Source organism: Stigmatopora nigra, chromosome 7, assembly GCF_051989575.1.
Source record: "Stigmatopora nigra isolate UIUO_SnigA chromosome 7, RoL_Snig_1.1, whole genome shotgun sequence".
Classification (NCBI taxonomy): domain Eukaryota; kingdom Metazoa; phylum Chordata; class Actinopteri; order Syngnathiformes; family Syngnathidae; genus Stigmatopora; species Stigmatopora nigra.
The window spans coordinates 4,539,998-4,563,443 of NC_135514.1; the positions used below are offsets into that span (position 1 = coordinate 4,539,998).

The window sequence follows — 23,446 nt, forward strand, 5'->3', positions numbered from 1 at the left end:
GTCAAATACTGTAACCGAACAGCTTGTAAGAGCTTTGTAAGCTGAACTTTTTTAAACTGTATTTTCCCAAATCCATGAGAACTTTAATCGCTATGGCCTGTAAATAGTGATAGAAACTCTCCAGATTTCAAGTCAGCAGTTGATGCAAAGTCTCTGCAAAGTGGAAAGTGGCTATCAAGCAGCATTTGTAGAAACATCACCCTTCCCTACAGTATCCAATATCCAACAAGTTATCCATCTTGTCTGTTGGCTGTCAGCTCAAAATGTCTCCACTCTGTCAAATCAGCTTCCCACTGTCTATTTCTTACTGAGGAAGAACCATTGCAATTTCTTTCTACAGTTGGTAGCAAAGTTATGTGTAGTAGCTCCAAAATCTCCAACACTTTGAGTAAGTTTATCAGTTGATTTTAGGCTTTTGTCGAGTCAATGATGATGACAAAGCCTATGTCCGATTATTATTATTATTGTTACTTGTGCCCGCCTCTGCCCTACATACTAATAGTGGATCCACATCACTGTGTCAAAGGCAGTGCAGTATATAAACATGCAGGGGAGGCTATAGTTCATGGGTGGCCAAGACCGGTCCTCGAGAGGCGCAATTGTGTTTTCCATATTTCTCTCCACCAAAAACCCTGAATCAAATACTCGGGTTCGGTATCAAACTTCTGTACAGCTTGCCGATGAGTTGACCATTTGATTCAGGTGTGGTATAGAAGGGACAAATGGAAAACAGACCGGATAACGTCTCTCGAGGACTGGAGTTGGCCACCCCTGCTGTAGTTCCTAGCTCCTTATATGAAGAGCTCTAAGAGAGGCTGAAAGGCTGACAAAAAAATTCACTGCTCCACGGTGGCAGCAAAGTTGAATTAGGGAGACGGAGAGATGATGGCGAAGAGCAGGGCTCACCAACTGCGGCACTTGAGGCACCTATCCAGTCTGTTTTCCATCTCTTCCTTCTCCAAGACACTTGAATCACATAATCAGGATCAGGGGTAGGCTTCTGGAAAGCTTCCTGATGAGTAGATTATTTGATTCATGAGGGGGACTATATAAAAATAATGGAGTCTAATGTGAAATGGTTTGTTCAAACAGACACAAACAAAAATACATGCATGGACATACACCACACAGTAAAATAGGCAGATAAAATTTATACTTGATTGTTTGTTTTCACCTTTGATGGCTTAGCCTTCAGATTATGATAACATTTAACTTCAGCCTCTGAATTGGCGTGAAGGTATGGTATTTGGAAAAATATTCCATTAAATGCCATCCATCATTTTACCAAAGAGATCTGTAATTACATTCAAACCATCAAGCTATACATAGTAGTGTGTGAAAATGTCATTGACATTCTATGCCACTAACAACTGGAACCAATTTTTACTGTGTCATTGCGCTGTCAACCTCATTATATATTGTAGAACTGATTCTAGTTGTCTGTTCTGAGTTGTCATTGCATCATTTTACTGCAGCCTCTGCATCAGATTCTTCCCCAAGAGCAAATTGACTCGTCAGCCAGGGCCTCCTTGAAGGCTTGATGTGTTTAGCAGGATTTTTTTTAATACCAATGCACAAATTAATGAGCTCCATAACACTCCAAAGATATGATCTGTGGTTTAGTTCAAAACCATGGATGAAGGGAATGGGATTGTTGGAGAGTTATTTAGGAGTGTGGGGCTAGAAATGTTTGTTCACTATACTGTATGGCAATTGTGAAAAATATAAAACAAGACATTGTAATTAAGCCTGAGAAATATCCATAAAATACAGCCGCTGTACTTTAAATGCTACAATAGATATTTCAGTAATAGAGTTTGGTTGGACATGAATTATTTAATTCTGGTATCAATTCCGTTTTGGTTATCCTGGAACTGAGTCAGTAAGTATACCATATACTAATGAGGAACAATTATAGACTGACCCATAGAGGAAAATTGGAGAGGGAGGGAATGCCTGGGAGCGTCTGACTTTGAAAAACCTAGCTTTTAACGAGAATAAAGTGTAATTGCACAGTCACTCAGTGGATGGCAGTGGAGTGCTCACTGTCAGAGTTCACGCAGGGAGTACAACATCAAAGAAGAACAAACAGTACAGAATTATACATAGCATCTCATTTTCTGAAACGCTTTGTCCTCACTTGGATCACAGGGGGTACTGGAGCCTATCCCAGCTAAGATTGGGCCAGAGATGGGGGAAACCCTGAAGTGGTGGCCAGCCAATCGCAGGCCACAAGGAGACAAACAACCATTCACACCCACACTCATTCCTAGGGGAGATTTAGTGTGTCCAATCAGCCTACCATATATGTATGTCTTTGGTTTGTGGGAGGAAACCTAAGTACTCGGAGAAAACCCATGCAGGCCCGGGAGAACATGTAAACTCTACACAGATGGACCGACCTGGATTTGAACCCAAGTCCCCCACTGTGAGGGAGACGCGCTAACTACTCAGCTGCCGGGCCGCCCACAGAATTATCCAGTGAGTCAGTATTACCCACTGATTGACCTTTGGTTTTTACCCTTCAGGGGTCACTACACTAAAGCACCATGAAAAAATTGACAGGGATAGAGAGAAAGGTTGAGAGCAACACAGATAGAGTCAAACATAAGTGACCTGAAAGCCAAGAGGAGGAAATATGACAAAGTGCACTTGGCTTTACTGTTATTTCGGTATGAGATTTTTTGCTATTTTTTTTTTTACCAATTTCGTCATATGCAGTCTCTGGGTATGATGACCATTAGGCTTTTGTCGAGTCAATGATGATGACAAAGCCTATGTCCGATTATTATGAACAAACATGAAATAAATAAGAAGCACTGCCTTAATGCTAATCTGAGGCTTCACAATTGTAGAACGATTTACTTCTGATAGACACATCAGCTTTTTAATTTCCATATTGGTCTGGTATCTTGGTATCTGTATTTCATTATGTACTGCCAAACATAGTGACTATTGAACACGCTAAGGTTAATTATAAGAAGGTAGAATTAATCAGTTTTTCTTTGAGCAACATTTGGCCTCATTATCAACATACAAGAAAATGTTAATTTGAAAAAAGATGCCGAGAAAAACTTTGAGTCTCCTTTTTTGCCCTCAGAACTGCCTTAATCAATTGTGCTATACTTTTAACAAGGTAGAAGAAACATTCATCAGAGGGTTCAGTCCATATTTCCAAAATAGCATCACATAGTTGCTGCAGATTTGTCGGCTATATATCCTTGATGTGAATCTCTCATTGCACCACTGTACAAAGGTGCTCTATTGAATTGAGATTTGGGGAATGTGAAGGTCATGGCATAGCTTCACGACATAACACATGATCCTGCTGGAATAGCCATCAATACATTGTGGTCATAAAGAGAAGGATGGACATGGTCAGAAACAATATTTAAGAGAGAAATGACATTGCAACCAACAACAAATTAGTGTTGCCTTTCTACCAGTGGTCAGTGAGTGTATACCTGTGATTGTTTAGTAAGCAAAGTCACCTCTATTACTGCAATCCTCATGTGGATAAGGCTGATGAAAAGAAATAGTAATCTACACAAACCGCAGTATATAATTTATAATAAAAATGGAATGGAGTTTAGCTTGTGCAGGACCGGACGACGGTTTCATTTCTCAGGTGGCTACTTTTGACCATTATTCCCTCACCCCAGCCCTGAAACCTTTTGGTAATTTGAAGTGATAATAAAAGCTGATAAGATCGGAAGGATATAGATAATGATAGATTTCTATTTTCTTTAGATCCTTACAACCGTCTAAACCTGTCATGTTTAATGTTCAAAACGGATACTCAATAATGTGGTCAAAAGTTCAATAATAGAAGCCGCAATAACCTGTGCAAACTGAGGTAGCGGCATAAATATCTTAATGGGAGTGTCATCATTCAACACCAGAGTGGCTCTGGGGAAGTGCAACAATTCTGTGATCCTTCTTTCATTGAATGACCGAGAACACTTTGGAGAGATGACCTATTAGGATTGGGTGACTAAAAGAGGAACTCAATCTAATGCCTCATTTCCTCTCAGAGATGAAACAAGCTTTATGGCTTGACCTCTCTCAAACAGATCCCATTCTACAGTGGACAAATGTCACAGATCATTGTCTCTGCAAAAAGAAAATTAATAAATATAAACAACCAAACTACATTAGCAGACGCAAAAGTCCAGAAAATCCAATTTTAAATTCATACTGTGGCTATTATAGACTTCATCCCATCATATTTTATGTTTGACTTTGATAGACATTCTTTACTGATGTACAGTAGTCATAGAAGATTCAGGTTAATGAGGGATGTGGGTAAAACAAGATGCATCAAGCTGTACTGAATTACTAATATAGAATATAAGAGATCAATAACATTTTAATTAGGTTTTCTATTGTGTTTTTTGTCACTTTACTATACTAATAATTATACCATTGACAACACAACCCTACCATGTGTCTAAAGCTAATGTTGTACACATAATACATTTTGTTTAGGTCCTTTGATGTCACAGCTGATGATGGTTTTCTAATAACTAAAGTTGAGATAACATTCAAAACCAAAATGATATACAAAATATAGAAGTACTGTAATATATTCCATATCTTTACCTTGGACCTTTTCTGATGATATTAATTTCTAAACTTCCATTCCTCTTTTTAATTTAGAAGCCTTATGGACAGTTTCCTACATGTGGTTATTTCTCTCACTAATCTTACACTTCAACATTCAAAATACTTTCCAGTAAGTAATAGAAACACTGTTCATAAGGACTGACTGCCCGTGCTATCTTTGGTACAGTAATACAGTCATTCTGTGGAATGTCCAAGCTGTCACTTTCATTTTATACAGTACTGACCCATAAATGTGCTGCAGTTAATGCCTCAGCAGTCTATTATGTATGTCAGACTTTCCCTTGTCAGATCAGAAGTGTTACTTCAAGAATATTTTGTAGTGGAAGGCCTACTTTCCAAAGGTCCTGAAGACACCCAGGAAAATATGGCATACTACCAAGTAAAAGCTGATGTTGGGCCAGAGACCCTTAATAGGTCATTTGCAGGGCACAAGGATACAAACAACCATTGACGCTCCCACTCATACCTAGGGGCAATTTAAATTGTCCAATCAGCCTACCATGCATATCTTTGTAATGTTGGAGGAAACTGGAGTACCCAGAGAAAACCCACACAGGCCCGGGGAGAACATGCAAACTCCAAACATCGATTTGGATTTGAACCCAGGCCCCACTGTGAGGCCGGACCCACTAAACACTCAGTCGCCGGGTTGCCCCACTTTAATATAGTTTTTCAATTAATTACATAATGTCAGCATTTTGGACATTGATTAGTACTTAAATTGACAGTGTGATAGACTCCAAACTGAATAGAATAATGCTCAGATTATGATCTCAATAAGAAATGTATGCTGTGATTCGATACTCAATTTTTTGCGGAATTCCATGTATTACTTGCTCTCCCCATTGCATTGACTTCACCCCCCGCGACCCTAACGAGGATAAAGCGTTTCAGAAAATTAGATGAGATAGGGCACACCTTCAATGATCGAGTTAATATTCATACATAAGTTGTACCTCATTATAAGGTGCAATAGTGTTACAATGTACAGCAATTGTTATTTGTTCTTCATAATTTAACATTGTAATAATGGTTGTATGTTAGTCATTTGTTTAATTTTTGGGTGAATGTGTCTCGGAAGCCCGGCGGATGAGTGGTTAGTGTGTCAGTCTCACAGTGCTGGGGTCAAGGGTTTAATTTCAGGTGGGTCCTCACTTTGTGGGTTTTGTCTGGTTATTCCAGTTTCCGCCCACATCCCAAAAACATGCAGGATAGGCTGGTTCAACGCTAAAACTAAATTACTCCTAGGTATGAGTGTGTCTGTCTCCATGTACCCTGCGATTGGCTGGCTACCAATGCAGGCTCTCCCGTGCCTGCTGCTCATAGTTAGCTGGGATAGGCTCCAGCATCCCCGACGATTTCAGAAAATGAATGAATGTGCAGCAGTACAAAAATGCATGCTCCAACAAAATCAGTTTCAGGTCATTAATCACAATTTGAATGAATTCAAAAGGATTATTGAAATTGATTATAATGCGCACTGTCAATTTTAAGGAACATTTAGGGATTTTAAGCAAGCTTTACATTAAAGAAAATGAATGTGATAATTATCACTCATTAAAGAAAATAAATGTGATAATTATCACTCACACAGGGAATGGGACAAACTTAGATTGCTTTAAAATTCCAAATATTTTATCACAGCACATTAGGAATATGTCGCAAGTACTGGAAACAAAACAAAACAATACATATACAACTGTTATTCATGCGTATTTTCACAAAACAATTGTCTATAAAGTCGAGTGAGCTTTATGTCCACAATGTGCTTCCCTACCCTGACACTTTCCTTTCTATCAATAACTGGAGAAAAACAAAGCAATACCTGGAACTGACTTAAACCATGTGATGGTTTAGTAGTTTCCTCTGCTCATTAGGTTTAAAACAAATTGATTATTCAAAGCCTACTTCATTTGCACTCACGTGGAAAGGGCAAAAAGGAAATAGGAAGCCCTTGACAGTTTGGAAAATGTATTTAATTACCCTATTCACGCTCTGCTTTGCCATCTCAGCAGGCCCCGTACTGTAGTTCTTGGTGCTTTTAAGAGTAATTGTCACCTGCCGCATCAGCATTCAGCTAATCTCGGTATGCACACATGCACACTGAGGCAGGAAAAAAATACCCCCCCAACTAAGGGAGTTAAAAATAATTATGCAAAGGAATGTGCTTGATGGTCAGAAATAATGTATGTAGATGAAATATTATTTTCACACATTGAAGCTCAACCTGGTGCCTTTAATATGATAAATTGGGTGACAGACCAGCTTGTGCATTGTATGTGATATTAGGATGGACTCAATGCAATTTTTTTTATATTTTCTTTTCTTAATCCACTCTAGTTATGGCAATGGGCAGCCCACTAATGTCCATATATATGAAGATTAGGGACTTCAAATGGCACATTTGCATTAAGGGATGCCTTAAAAGAGCATTAAATATTTATAAACAATATTTAAGAATTCTATATACTCCATTATTATCTCTTTTTTTTACACCTTTATTTAGAATTTGAACGGGTCAACAATACACCAAATTATTTGTTTCGTATTGGTAAAAACAAAAGAACATCTTTGAGAATGTATGTCTATTATTATATTTGGATGATTTATATTATTTTGGAGGTTCTAAAAAAATAATTCAAATGCAGGCTTATCATTAGTTAAAGGGTACCGTTAAACAATGTATGCATACAATACATTTTCAACAAAACTCCACATTTATCCCACAGAACACAAATACCCTCAAGTAGACAATTGGTTGCTGTGCACTGTGGCTGAAGGGTCTCTAAGCTACATTTACCATGAGAACATTGGAGTTGTAGAGCAGAAAATGTCAGCAAAAAACTTCTGACAAAGACGCTTGAAATATGGTACAAACACAAACCATTATTGTCTTCTATATATAAACATTCTATCAATCGAAATAAAACATTTTATGGTTAAGCCTTGAGGTCCCGAGTATTTTCTTGTTAGGCTCTCCTTTTATATCGTTTGAAAAATAACATTTTGTCTGTACACACCATGTAGAAATGTTTAACATGTCCTGGGTATCTTGCTTGATGTTTTTTTTTTACAGCACATGATCTCTATGAACTGCTTTTATTAGACTATAACCTATTGCATTACCATATTAGACCCCAAAATAAACAAAAAAAATCATCCAAATCCAACTAATTAAACATGTTCTACCATTAAATTAAAACTATCATATTTCTGTGTATTATCGGTGCCAAATAAAAAAAAAGAAGAGCGTTTTAAATCTTTGAAGACAATTAATGCAGTTTTCTGGAAAAAGGCTAAGATGAGGACAGTACTTTCCAAGTACAGAAAAATCACTTGAAAAAAGTCACATTCACCCGTTACAATATACATATCTTGACCAACCTGACAGCAGCTCTTCAGTGGAGTCACAGTCTTAGGTAGGCCACCTAGGTATAAAAGAAAGTGAGCAGGTAGTTAAACACGTGAACATTTGTATTTTTAGCATTTCAGAAAACTCTTTGAAATTGTTTTCCAAAAGCACAGATGCACGACTGTGCTATAGACTGCCAATCAGCGTGGCAATACTTTATCAGCAATTTTGGCCTTCAAATAAACGCCCACAGGTGGCAGGGATTTCAAAAGTTAAAAAGAACATGCATAGCCAGAAAAAAAGCACCAAGCAAATCAACTAAAGCAGTTCCTGCCTCACTTCCTCCATCTGCTATTCCTGGGTATTTGCCTGCTGCAGACAATCATCGAGTTCCAGCGAGGGCTCCACACTGCGATGATGGATGAGAGCATTTTCCTTACTCAAGGCCGTGTCTTCTCTGTCCTCATGCCAATGCTTGCTCGCCACTCAGGCGCATCAATGTTAATTCATACAAATGATAAACAGTAAATTGAGGTGAGTTACCACTAATGCAATGGGGAGGTTCAGAGGACAGAACAAACTGAGAAAGGAAACTGGAGTAAACAGAGAGAAGCGGACTTGTAATAGCACCTTGTTAGGCTGAGGCAGGAAAGAGATGCTGACATCCCACTATGGAACATGACATATAAAACCCAGACCCCAAGGGACTCCTCTAGTGTGATCTCATTGTACTCAACAACCACCCATTCATGAATGGTTGAAATATAACAAACAATATGAAACATGAATATGAATGAGGAATGGCCTTTGCTTTCATGAATTTTCATGTCTACACAGTCCAAACAAATACAAAGCAGATTCTAAATAAGTTTGATTTACACACTTTGAATATAAACTAAAAGCCAAATTTCAAAATTTTATCCAGAATAGTAAATGACAAATCAAAACCAGAAACTGAGGAAATGCATTATTTAAAAGGGCAAAAAGATTTTGGTCTTAAATTATACATCAAATCACAATAAAGTTGGGACAAGACCATTATCAAAACTGTGATTCCAATCCATCACAGATGTACACTTCTGAAATGACTACTGATAATTTGGGTTGTCCAGGTCTTATTTAGTGCAGATGACATGGTGTCCCATTTTTCAAAAAAGAACTTCAAATTCGGATTTGTCAGACAACAGAGCAGTTTTCTGCTATGCCACACGAAAAGAATCCTGGTCCAAATAAAACAACTGTGCTTTAGTTTTCCCTTTAGTTATACCAGGTATGGAACAAAACAGATCAGCAAGACGTTCTCTGGCAGACCGAATTCCTATCCATTCTAAACAATGCGTTTAGTTACACTGGCCATGTTTGCAATGCGTCTGTTGCGTTGCTGCATTGCCGATTGGAAAAGATACATAAGATTTCTGCCGGTTGTCGCAAGCAAAACGCCACAAGACTACTTTCATCTTTTATATAAATTAAAAGAAATAATCTAAAGTATAAGAAAAAAAAGAAATGAGAACTGCTGTAACTGAAGAACTGCTAGTGGATTGTATAATCGATTAATGTAATTGTTCATTATTTAATGACAATAACAAATCTTCTTAAATTATGTTGTCTGACTACAAGCCTGTAAATATTGATGCACACATTCAAGACAAATACATAGAGCGAGAGGGAGACAAAGGAGGAGAGGGACAAACTGGAACAGAGCACACGAGCTGGTGGCAGAAACCAGTGATAAAGGAGTGTTTGATTGCCACACGTTCAATAAAGGAAATCCGAGAGCATTGCAGAGGAACTGTATTTTTATCATAAGAGAGGGCTTTTGGCTTAGAATGGTTTGCATCCAATGTAATACACCGCGACTGGTTTGTATACCATGTGAGTGTTTCTATAAACCACCAATCTTCTTCAATGGCTCACGGTGATCTCGCTTGAACTGTCGATAATTTCCCAAGCGCTAAGCAGCCCGATGCAGCAGCAAACACGTGTTTGACGGATAACAGTCTCATCTTATCTGTGACGGATGCTATTTAACTGGGGCTTTCAAATGGCTTCTTTGCACTGTTGACTTTCAGCTGGCAACGACATATGGCATGGTCGATTGTGTTCACCGACAATGTATTCTGGAAGTATTGCTGAGCCCATTCTGGGATTTCCTTTGCAGTATCATTCCTCTTTGTGGTGCAGTGCTATTTAGGGTCCCGAACTTCATTTGCATCCAGTCTGCTGGCTTGCAACCAACACAGGGTTTACCTACTGCCCACAGATAGGAGAAAGGCTCGAGGAGACCCCCACGACCTTTGCGTGGATAAGTGGCACAGAAGATGAATGAATAAATAAATAATAAACTATTTGGTGCAATAAACGTTTCCATACCGAGTTAAAATTAATAATACCTAATGTCTGGGGGGAAAACATGACCGGTAATTAATAATTATGTGAATCATTACACACGCCCATTCCAGTCATGATAGATTGGGTGGCTCCCATTTTATATAGCAGCCGATTAGTTAAAATGTTTAATATCATTACAATAAAAGCAAATAAGCTTTTATTTTCTATAACCTCTGTAGAGACTGCAGTTTGTCAACATCTGACGGTCTAATTTAGTATTATTAATGCAGCTGAAAAGAAGGTCTTGTATTTTTCTTTTATAATAACCCTTTCCCAATCATGACCCAATGTGGCATTCATATACGGTATTAACCATTTACAGACACATCTTGGTTGTTTACCTTGTATATCCATTATGATGGCGCTGCACCACCTTGGCACCTAACGTCTCCAAAACCATGGAACTTATCCTGGACTTCAGACAGAACAAGGCCGTTACGCTCTGCTGATCTCACTTGGACTATTTATAAATCGATTTCTCATTTATGGATTATTTATTTGTCTGTTGTTATTTGTGCACTACATAGTGAAAGCTTTAAATCTCATACTTGTATAATGACAATAAAATCATTAACTTTAATTCAAATTGAAAAATGACAAACGTCATTAAACAAGTGGGCCAAACTACTCATCTGCTAACCAATTTATTTTGCCACGTATCAATTTCTGATTCCCTCCTGCTAACGCACGCAACACTACTGTGGGTGGGTAAAATGGAAGATTGATGAGGAAGGGCAAAAGTGACACCATGTCATAGTACTTTATAGCCCATTACACTGAAGGGTCATGACTGGAGGGTGCAGAGCACAGAAAACAATAGACGTCCTTAATATGCATTCTCTTATGAGGTTAGTAATGGTGCTGTCTTTGATCTTCTTACCGAGAGGAAAATGGTTCGTACATGAGTCAAACTTTGACAATCTGGAAAAAGACATTGACACTCTAGTCCAGGTGTGTCCAAAAGTTTTCCTCCCAAGGCCTTTTGAAAAAAACAAACTAATGAAAAAATCAAATGGTGCAAAGGGCCAATGTGAAAATCTTCCACTTACTTTCATTTGCACACCTGTCAAATTACACACTATTGCTGTAATTAATATGTTTTTGATCAGTTCAAATTGTGAACGCCATATAACTTTTGAAAATAAAAAAGAATTTAAAAATGCATATGCTTTTAGGTGTAAGTTCTCCCAAGGTAGCTCCCAAGGTAGCTCCCATTGAGAGCGATACATGTCCAATCCATTTTGACTGGGTGTGATGGCAGCGATCAAACGAATGCTGCCACACCCTCCCAAGTCCAGTTGGCTTGGACTTCTATCAGAGTCAATGACAGTGAAACATAAGCACTCAATGCCAACTTTACCATTTGAAATGGATGCCTTTAACAGGCATTGGCAGTGGGTTTAGGGCTATAAGCAACAACATAAACCAGAAATATGTGGATATTGCATTATATCTAGATTGAGACTACTGCAACACAAACTGCAGTGCAGACCAAAGAGAAAATGTTACAGCGACAGAACAAAGGTAAAAAATTCATAATCAGGCTCGATTCATCACATTGGATTATTTTTATATGCAACGCTACAAACATAAAAAAATACCGAAATTCCACACACGGTAATCCCTCGATTATAGCGTCTTCACTTATCACGAATCCCTACTTTCCGATTATTTCCGCTATTAATTATTCAAAACACTTATTTTTAAAGTTCATAAAAATGTGAAAATCTACGCTGAAACTCCTAAAATGAAGCTACTCTTGCCAAGACTCAGCACGGAAGAAGAAAAACAAGTTAGAATAAAATAAAGTTATCCAATCCAACCTCAATATTCGAGGGATTACTATATATTAATTTCCATATGTGCATCTGGAGAGCCACTGTTAGAAGAACAAACACAGAAGTGCAATAGATTTCAAGCTGAATCTAAGTTTTTTCTGGGAGCCAGAATCAATTGTATTTTCATAATTTGCTGCAAGTCAATACAAGTATACCTGAAAACAATTGGTCCATGGGCTGTAGTTTTAAATCTACAGTTTGGCGTTACCCTTCACTTATATAAGGATATACAGTGCGGCCAAATAACAATAGCCCAAAGGCCTCTTGTTGTATCATATTATAGATCAAACTTTGGATTTCTCTCAAAAATCTTATGACTGTATGCTGGTCTCTATGACACTATGGGAGCTATTTTGTTTTCCTTTCTCTTTCAAACAAGATTTCAGGTACTCTTAAACCAATTCTAGTAACAATAGATGTCTGTGTGATCACATTACCTTCCTGTCCTCAGCCAACGACTTCCCAACAGACTTCCACAATCAGGAAGTGTTTGGGTGTATCATTTCATCACACTTCTGAGTACTGCTGCAACCATTTCCAGGAACCAGACAGCCCGATGTCTGCCTTGTGTTACTTTGTAACGTTCTCAATTTCACCAGTCTCACCCAATTTAGTTAAAATTCGACCATAGGCATTAAAACTGCCGTTCAGAAGCTTAAATGATATTCTAACAGTATGTGAAAGGGAGAAGGGGTACCTGTGCTAAACATAAAATTCTGTTCTCCTCAATTTTTTTTTGATTTTGATAAAAACATGACAATTTTATTGCTGGGGAACAGTAGTAGTATGCCGTCATATAATTCAACAGATTGAAGCGCAACGTGACAGCTTCAATTTCCTGCGCAAGAACTAGAAGATAGTGATAATTACTCCTCTCATTATGCTGAAAATGAGCAAAGAGCATGGTTGTCAACTAAGTTAAAACCATTTTTTTGCCTCCCCAATGCAACAGAGGCCAAGTGAGGATATTTTTAGAATCACACAGAAAAGGTAGCTTGGCATTGGCTAGAAGAGAAATCATATATTTTAGCCACGGGAAAAAAAAAGACATTTGACTTGTGATGCATTAAATTGTAAAAAAAAAAGGGTTCAATTGAACAGAGGCTTTAGACAAGTTAAGTTTGTAAGGGGGATAATATTGTGTTAGTGGGGGAAAAAACGTGTCATTTTTGCACTACAAGACACCAATTGAACCTTGTGTTTTTTATTCATTTTTTTTAAATAACAAAGCAGCTTACTTTTGGACTTGGTTGGACAAACAAGCTTAATCTTTTCTTATAAAAAATAAAACAATGCAGTTTTATTTTCATTTCATTTCGCTTTGAGGCCTGCCGTGTACTGATTTAGCCATTTAAGATGCATTTATAGTTTCGAACAACTTGCTTAGTTTGTGAGGAGGCAAGCTTCTTCAATATGAAGAGAAACCTTTTCATGTCACTACAGAAGAACCATTAAAGTCAAACCATGTATTGTTAGGCATCCCGGCTGTTATTAGTGCTGACGAAACCTGTCAGCCGCTTGATTAGACTTCAAAAATATTGGGGATTTTAGGGGAATAGTGCCCCCCATCCGATTTTTCGTGTTTAGTACGGTTGCCGATGAAAGCTCTATCCAAAGTGGATACTAGTGCTGCTAGCTGTAATTCCTGACTTAAACATAAAAAAAGACAGTTGGGATTTTTAAGAGCACTTTGTCATTTACAATTTTTAAAATTCAATGTTTTATGTTCTGACTGCCTTAGAGAGTGAATATCAATGGAATTGTTGGGTGTGGCTCCAACAGCTGCCTAGAGAGGAGGCACTCAGTGTGTAATGTTAATTTGCATCGCAAATACAATTTTGATAAATCATACGTTTTTAGATAACCTCCCTCAATCTAATATCCCATATTAAGACATGGGCACATGCAGCTTTTGGTGGAAGTTAAGGCAATTGGTTTTTACTTAATACTGTTAATTCCATGTTAGCTTTCACAAGAGGAGAGATTTTCAACATTTACTTCTTAGCCAGTCTCTGTGATATATTTTTGAAGAGATGAAGAATATGCTGTTGTGATGAAGGGGCTCAGAAAGTCTCATCTGTAATGTCTCACCTTATAGGCTTTCATGTGACGCATTGATGCTGGAAGAGTAGCACTGCTTTCTTCTATGACTTGTAACAGCTCCTGACACACCTTCACTGGAAACACCACAGTGTGTCCTGTGGCATTGACCTCCCAACTGTTGGCGACTCTAAGAATGTAGAATGTGAAAGTGATTAATTGTGACTGGTAGAGCCATGTTCAGCAGAAATAGAGAGCCAAAATAGCTCTTGAATTATTTTCAGTGGGGTTTTTATTGTTAATTTTAATTACAAAATGTGTATTAGACAGACAAAAATATATGAAGATATAAAATGAGATTGATGAGCAGCTTGTGTGTCACGCCTCACGGTTAAAAACTACCCTAAGCCCTACCCTTAAAATAACGGGAGTGGCTTCCACTTGCGAGTTTCAGCGTGGATTTTTACATTTGTATGAATTTAGAAAGATATATTTTTTTTTAAAAAGTAATAATTAATAGCAGAAAAAATCGTGAAGACGTGAATTTGCAATAATCTAGGGAAGACTTAGATTATGCTTGCTAAATCTTCGGATACAACATAACATCTCCATTTTGTCTTGACTACATTCAAATGCCAGGGAAAAAATGAGTGCTTAGTCCCTTGAAAATAATGAGGGTTGAGGAGTTTTCGATTGGGGTGCAGAGATAAAGAACACAGAAAACCACATGCAGAGCATCCACCTTCACCTTTGTAAAACAAGGGTCCACAAAGTGAGCATATGTAACCTTAGGGAAAAGTCACGATATTTGATGGTCATCTCATACGGAAAATACATTATGTCTAGACATGCAAACACTGCACAAAGTAATATGTTACTAATTCCTTTATGCACTCCTTAGAGAAACATGTGCCACTCTGTATTGTAGAAAAGGTGCCATGTATGAGCCACTTCTCTGCCATTTAAAAAATCTTAGGGTTTGTGCTTAATGGGGTTCTTTCTGACGTAGAAAATTGAATTGCATCAACATGCAAAATGTTTTTTCAGGATCAAACCTTCATCATGTGTTTGCTTAGTTTATTTGATACTTGATTCTACTTCTAACAACAGTTTTCTCCTAAATTCAAAAATAATTGGTGCATGTAAATGAAAACCATGAACGTGGATGTTTTTGTAAATGGTTTTGTGCATATATACGCATCCCCTGATTCCATAGTAAAATTTCCAGGGTGTATTCCACCTTATGCCGACACTAAGCCAAGATTCTAGCGTTTTATATTTTTATAATCATGTTAAATGTGGTAGAATATTGAAAGATACACTACATAGTGTGACCATGTCAGTGTAAATCACAATAACAATAATTATGTATTAATGATAGACTACTGGGACTGTCTTTATGAAGTATGGGAGAAGTGGATACTAAAGTGCTTCTGGCACAATTGATAACTGGGATTTAAAACAACTCTGTCATTGGTTCACAATTTTTTTTAATTCTTTCTGTTGCAAAAACCCATTTTTATTTTGCTGCGCATTAATGCTGTAAAAAAATCTGTCAAAGAAGTCTTTCATCTTTTAGTTTGCGTTGTGGAAGCGTTGATTAAGCGATGCAGAAAAAAGATGAAAGATAAAGGCAAGAAGGGGTGAAAACTGATGGAAAAATGTCCAAGTTGTTTTTACTTACTCTTGCTGCTGGATGCCCATATGAGAACAATTTATGTAAAGTAGTTTCATGGCTTTTTCCGCCCTCACTGAGTGACTCTGAGGGGTGACAGTGCTATCAGACCACTCTGGGACGGAAGCCATGATTGAATCCCTGTTCAGCAGCCAGAGCTGCAAAAGAAAAAGGTCTGACATTAACTTTACATTTTGAAAGTGAAACTCATGAAGAAAATTATGAATCACATTTTAGCCACTCTGTCACAAAGCAAGATTGCGAGCAGATGAGTAAAAATGTTTTCGATGACGTGAAATTGTACGTTGACACACATACACACACAAACACACACACTGACACCCACAAACTCGCCATGTAATGTTCATGCCACATACACATACTGTAGATGGAACAACATTAAAAGATGGCCTGAAGCACATTGTCTGGTGAATTCAATGTCCTTACCTAGTTGAATTAAAATGAATAAATTCATGTACGAATCAATTATCCTAAAAATTTGGATTCAATTACAAACCGCATGGCCACACAGAAGCGGCTTACAGAAAGCTATCAAATATAACTCAATGGACTAAACAGAAGACTTCAATTAGGTTTACTGGGAGTTGGCTATTGCAGCAGTTTAGGTGTACAAATCCCTTTTTAATGATGGGCTTCCAAACATAAACTGTCATGAGTCAAGTGTTCTGATAAAATACTTCATTTTTATTGGATTTATGTCAAAGAATTTTCATAGTGTGCTTTAAAAATGTTATAGCAGCCAAAAGGGTACTAATCATTTGCTTATATGATAGTTTAAAAATATTTAAAACTAACAACAAAACCAGTTGGTCTGTGCTGTAAAAGAATTGGGGATGACCTATCTTAGCAAAGTAGGCGCCGACATACCCGTAAAAACAGAATCATGATTTATTGCTTCCATGTGCTTTATTTCAAACACAAGAATTACAACTTTTAATTTTTATGAATTATTATTAATTTTTAAAAGAATTCACACCTAAACTAGTATATGTGTAGACGCTACATCTGCTGGTGTAAGGCATTTTAAATTTAGTGTGCTTTAGCATGCTACGGTTTTCAATGACACACGTTTCAGGGAAAAGGATTTGAAGCCAGCCTTAGCTGTCAGTGAATCACACCTCTTTGGTGTTTCTGCATTTATTTCGATAGTCCTCACGAGAGAATATGTAAGATAAAAAGAGACTAGTCCAGGCATGTAAAAACAATTCATGATTGTGAATGAAAGAAATTGGCCCTGAATGTGCAAATCAAGCATGTTTTTATGATGATTGAGAGGAACCAAAAATGTAGAAAAAGCAAATTATGCTGGGAAAAAGAAAGCCTGCTGTCTCACCACAGACAACAAACGCATGATTTTTATACATGATATGGGTAAATTCTCAAGAATTATTTGAGTGAGTATGTCATACACTATTCTTAAATTGTTACAGTAATTGCCTCATTCTTGGTTGACACACAGAGCTTAATAACATAACCTGCTCTGCTATATTGGTGTGAGTGTTTCACTAAAGGTGGTAACCAATTGTCTCAGCATGAGACAAAGGAAAAAAATAGACAGGCTCTGCCTGCAAGGAAAACACTGCCACCTACAGTTCTAATGAATACTTTTAAATTGGACGAGGTAAAAAAAAATAAACAAAAAAATAATTACCTAAGGTCAAATTTTTCATGTATGAAGTTATAGTACTCAAGCAACTGTACTTTTATTTGAGTGCAATATTTCATCTCTTCTTACCAGTAGGAAAGGTTTTCCACTTGGTGTTTGGACAGAAAAGTGGAACGAACTCATGGAGCTGGAAAGAGCTGCAAGCCTTGCAGTTATAGTCCTCTCCAGGAATAAGGATCTGTTCAAAATAAAACAAATTATATTAAAATTTGTGTAATTTTTGGATCTCGGACAAGAATATTCCCTGGAGTAAATGAATTAAGGTTATTTATTAATTAATTTTATTGTTAACTTCTTGTCTGTTAAGCACTTTTGGTGACTTATTCCTATATAGGTATAATGATTTTTGTCACAATGACAATTAACACTGCACTCACCACCTACTGGGTTGCTAAAACTGATAAGAAAAAGTGCTTGATTGAGTGTGCAGCAAAGCTAACATAATTGAAAGTGTAAAAATGGCCCACAACCATGTTCATTGGATGGTGATGTAAAAAATTCAATGTGAAGGCTCTTGCTAACACTCTGCCGACTAAAGTTTGGGGATTTGCTGACTGAGATATGTTTTCCAAAGTTCAAATATGTAAACATTAAAAAATACTATTACTGTATTTTCACGACTATATGGCGCAATGCGTTTTAAGTGCAATATCTTGTTTTTTTTTAAATCCTGTTTTCAGAGGGTTGGAACGAATTAATTTGTTATTAGTTCATTTCAAATGTGAAACATTCGCTGGAGTTACGAGAAGCTCGACATACGAGCTCAGTCCCGGAACGAATTAAGATCGTATGTAGAGGTACCACTGTATATTGTACGGACCTTTTACCAAGCATTTCACAGTCAAGATGGATAAAACTCTTACCTAGTCGCTGAAGATTCTGGAATTCTGTCCCCCACGGTAGGCTCCACCAACACCTGTGTGATGTACAATCTCAGGGTCTCTGAAAGACACAAAAATAACAGCTAATAATAACAAGTTACTTGTGATTTTTTAAAGAGCGGTTAGTTAGAAGAAGCATACCCGGTGTCAATGCCTCCCCCAGAACCGAGGAGCAACTCAAGCAAGACACTAGTTGAAGTCGGCGGCAGGTTTTCTGTACATGAAAAGGTACAAAATTTCAGTGCAGTTTCATTGCATCTTTCTGTCCTTTCGCCTCTTTCGTTTTGGAGTGAGGACGGGGGTGCACTAATGGTGTTTTTAAACTTATTTAATTTAAAACTAGACGAACTTAAAAGTGCTTAAACACTGTAATAATCACTGTCATTTTTTTGGGCTACAGCTTTTGTATTGACAATATGCACAAAGATATGGCAGCATTGATGCAGACATTCTGCAATGTGCACACTCAATGATTTGGCTTGTGAGACAAAATTAAATTCAAAGTCAATGCTGACAGAATTCAAAATTATTTTCCAATTACACCAAGTTTTTAGTGCTAATTAAGAGAAATCTACTTTCCCCCCCTTTCAAGCATGAGATGTTTTCATAACCATTCAGGTATTTTTTAATCGAAAACTTAAGCATGCATTATGTTTTGATAACGCCGCCTATATTTATGCTGGTATAACAAGTTTGCATGCTTGCTACCTCAGTTATATTTTGAGCTGATTCTCACTCACTTTGGAATCTTTACTATCTTCTGAATCAGCAGAAATCACTTCTTGAAGAAGAGTCTGCTCACAGCTACCATCCCTGGTAAGGAGAAAGAACGTGTCGCCCAGTAAACAATCCCTAGGTCGGGGCAGCATCTTTTTGTTGGCAAAGGGATCTGGATGGCAGCACCAATCGTCCACAATGGCATTCCAGTTGCAATTTGGGAGGGGAAGCACCCGTGTGAAGGACCTGGCGGTGAAGAACAATAAATTAAAGTAAATCCCAATGTTATTTTTGGAAGATGGGGGAACATTCTGTTTCATGTTTTGATTAGGAGTGTCAAACTCATTTTAGTCCGTATATTACATTCATTCATTTTTCGAACCGCTTATCCTCAAGGGTCGTGGGGGCTGCTGCAGGCTATCCTAGCTGACTTCGGACAACCGGCAGGTGACACCCTGAATTAGTAGCCAGCCAATCGCAGGACAATTATTCACGCTCACACTCATCCCTAGGGGAAATTTAGAGTGTTCAACCGGCAAGTTTTTGGAATGTGGGAGGAAACGGAATGCCCAGAGAAAACCTACGCAAGCCCGGGGAAAACATGCACACTCCACACATTGAGGATCTAACTGAGATCAAACCCCCGGTGCCAGAACTGTGAAGCCGACGCGCTAGCCACTATGCCGCCTTGGTTTACATTCATCCAGATTTCATCTTAGAGCCGGATTAGACCCAAAAACTCAAAATCTGCTTGATCTTGATTGATGCAGCGTAGCAGCTGCATGTAGAAACTGCATTAAAAAAGCTAATTTTACCCAGCAACATAATAGAGCATTTAAATACACTGTGCACAGTTGAAGCGCAGTGACCATATATTAATTAATGTAGACAAAGTATTTCATTCTTACATGTTAGAACTTACCAGGATTCCTGTACATTGTACTCAAAATCTATTGGCCCTTGTTGAGAGTGAAAATATGAGTGCTAGGCAACTTTTAATAGGTCACTGCTAAGAAACATACCCAGAGGCTGAAGGTCTCCATAATGCAGGCACTGCAATTTAAGCATATCAAACTGCTGACCAAAAAATTGCCACAGGCTGAAAGCAATAATAGCAATAACACTCAACCACCTCAGGACAGAGCACCATTTTTTGTAAATAGGTAAGGGGGAGCTTTATACCAGAGGGACTTTACAACAACTGACAACTTTAGCTCCATTCTCCACCAATCTCCTTTTTCTATGGCCAGCTATAATAGCCTTAGCTGCATCCCACCATCAATAAAACCTTACTCTGCTTCTGGAGGAGAAGCAATAGAGAAAAACAAAAATAATTTCTAGTCCAGCTGCTCCTTGTGTGTCTTTTCCTTACCTATCCTCGAGCAGCCTGGTCATACAGCTCTGACAGTAGAAGCAATAAGTTTCCTGAGCCCGCAGTGTCCTTATGATGTCTGGGGACTCTAAGGGGGACAAATGAATATGAAATTAGGGAAACCTTCTGAAAAGGGAAGAAACCAGTAAAATACTGTATAAATAGAAAAAGGCAGCTCAAAATCAATTTAATTTCTACAGTGAGCATATATTGGGACAAATAGAAGAGGTCCTGACGGGAGCCTTATGTATGAGAGTTTACAAAGATCTAGAGGTGATGACCGAGCAACAGAAACTATTGTCAGAATAACAATCTAAACTTCAGTTTCTTCATGGTGGGCCAGTTTTCTTAGGAACCGAAAATTTGGTCCCGTTTCTCAATTAGATTACACAACATGTGAACTTTGGTATACAATATGGCAGATCAGGGGTCACCAAACTATGACTCCTCCACCACACCCCTTGACCGGGCCCACAATCCAATTTACTTCCCGGCACTTGAAATAATCCTTTAAGTCAAGGGTGTCAGACTCGGGTTGGTTCGCGGGCCGCCTTAGCATCAACTCGATTTCATGTGGGCTGGACCATTTTAAATATAATATTTTTTAATTTATTTTTATAAATGGATTAAATGAACTGGATTAAAGGCCGTGAATATTTATTTTTTATAGATCTAAAACAATGTTTATTTTAGTTTTTTTAAATATATTTTTAGATTTTACAAAATAATTTTTTAACTAAAAACAGAAAAAAATGGATAAAAAAATTACAATTTTTGATTTAAAAGGGGGAAAAAAAGAAGAAAATTTAAAGTTTACATATATACTCTTCATTTGAATTTGATCCTAAAACAGAAAGTCAACACATGATTTACTTTCCCGGGCCACACAAAATGATGCGGCGGCCCAGATTTGGCCCCCGGGCCGCCTCTTTGACACGTCCTTTAAGTTAATTGACAGTAGTTTTTAAGGTACCCGAACATTTCGTCAATGGACAATTTGTTGCCAGACAATTCGTCGCCAGACAGTTTGTCGCCAGACAGTTCGTCGACCGGACATTTCGTCGACCGGACATTTCGTCAACGGACAATTTGTTGCCGGGCAATTCGTCGCCAGACAGTTCGTCGACAGGACATTTCGTCAACGGACAATTCGTCGCCGGACAATTTGAAAATTCCAGACAGTTTGTCGAACAGACATATCGCTGAACGTTATGTCGAATGGATATTAAGTCGAAGATCGTTTTTGTCGAACGGTTGCTTCCTCGCGAACGATTATTGTGTTGCATAAATAATTTGTTTAAAGCGATCAATCAGGTAATCCATTCTTCCATTCTTCATATCTATAAGTCCTATTCAATAGAAAATACTCATTTCTGCATCGTTCTATGTACCATGTGAATGTGGATAGTAAATAAAATCACAGCCTAGATGCTTTCCCGTTTCGTGTACCTTCAGTTTCTATATGTTTAACATTCAGCCGCAACCTAAAATGGAGCTCTTCTTCACAGGATTCTCCTCCATGTACCAAAACGTAGGATTCCTCCACATAGGAAACTCCAGGAGGCAAAACGAAGGTCACGTTGCCTGTAGGGGTCTGGATGTGAAGGGATGCATCTCTACCATTCACAACAATCCCAGTAGGATTTGCAGATACATCTTTTCTAGATAACAGAGAGAAAAGACGTTGATAGATTTGAAAAAGCAAGTAACATCACAAATGTCACATCAGCGTTTTCTTTAATCAACTGTTGGTTGGTGAAAGTCCGTGTCGATGAGCCAGTTTTTCATATGAAGACTGCATGTTCTCCCCATGGTCAAAGTCAGAATGTTGTCCGTGACACCCCCCCTCCCCGCCCCAGCCTTGTTATTAATGCTTAGCCAGAAACATGCACTTAATTATCTCATTCATTTGGTTATAAATTTCTTAACTAATCAACCCCACATAAATAATTCCTTCAGTAATTTTAAGCAGGTAAATGTGTTTGAAGAAAAGTCTGGAATATTATGAATGTAATTTTATCCACTTTAAGGTATTAAAATAATAATATTTTTTACAGAGGGGTCTAAGGACCCCGCCCCCTATTTTGCTTCTACTTGACATAACAGAATATCAAATCATAGAAATCCATCTTTTATAACGGTATGGATGGTAAGAATTGTATTTAAGATGATCTGAAATTAGTTATTTAACTAGTATCCAAAACCATTGTGTATAGAATCAATATTATGTCATTTTCAAAATCCAAACGGAAAATAAATGAATGAATATCAAGGTTCAAGAACAGAATAGTTGAATTGAATTGAACTTAAATTCTGCAAATCAAGCATGAGTATCTACAAACGTCAATTGATTCTCGATCTCAAGTTAACATTTACCGGTCTAATTTTATTTACCCTAGGGTTGTTCTAACATACCACAACAACACAATAGAGCAACGGGAATGGATGTTTACAAACTCAATATTCACCCGACAATTAGAAGTCCACTTTGAAGCCTTTTCCTTAATTCGAGAAACACTCCAACACCGCGTGTCTTGGCTGGCATCTCCAAATCTTCCATTCAAACTACAGATACGATACAAATATTATGTGCAACTTGCTAAAAAACGTTGCAATTTTATTATTTGATTTTTTTAAACAAAGCTCTTGGAGACAAATAAATATTCTGTAAAGTATTTGCCACGGTAACATCTATAAGAGAATTGTATGGTAACCGGACATAGCACTGTTATACATTACCGTATTGAACAAGAACATCCCTTTATGAATTTCAAAGTCAGGCAATGAGAGCTGTGGCGACAATTAAAATCTAAACAAAAAATATATAAATTCTAAATTTTAAGACATTTAATCTTGGTAATTATCCA

The 23,446-nt window shown here is 37.7% G+C and overlaps 1 protein-coding gene across 3 annotated transcripts; it reads right to left on the reverse strand.

Moving 5' to 3' along the window:
- Positions 1-437: 437 nt before the first annotated feature.
- On the reverse strand, positions 438-23,322 carry ube3d (ubiquitin protein ligase E3D). 3 transcript variants are annotated; one of them, XM_077721755.1, is made up of 11 exons: positions 23,048-23,322; positions 22,029-22,240; positions 20,580-20,667; positions 19,231-19,453; positions 18,632-18,704; positions 18,473-18,551; positions 17,679-17,787; positions 15,932-16,080; positions 14,299-14,437; positions 8,011-8,054; positions 438-1,012 (listed from the first exon to the last, which is right to left on the reverse strand). In XM_077721755.1, exons 1-10 carry the CDS (start codon positions 23,137-23,139, stop codon positions 8,034-8,036), a joined length of 1,185 nt encoding a protein of 394 aa, XP_077577881.1. In that variant the 5' UTR covers positions 23,140-23,322; the 3' UTR covers positions 438-1,012; positions 8,011-8,033. The 3 variants fall into 3 exon arrangements, with proteins under 3 accessions (XP_077577881.1, XP_077577882.1, XP_077577880.1); XM_077721756.1 differs by lacking the exon at positions 438-1,012 and adding an exon at positions 1,030-1,045; XM_077721754.1 differs by lacking the exon at positions 438-1,012 and having other exon boundaries at positions 6,219-8,054.
- Between the last annotated feature and the right edge of the window lie 124 nt (positions 23,323-23,446).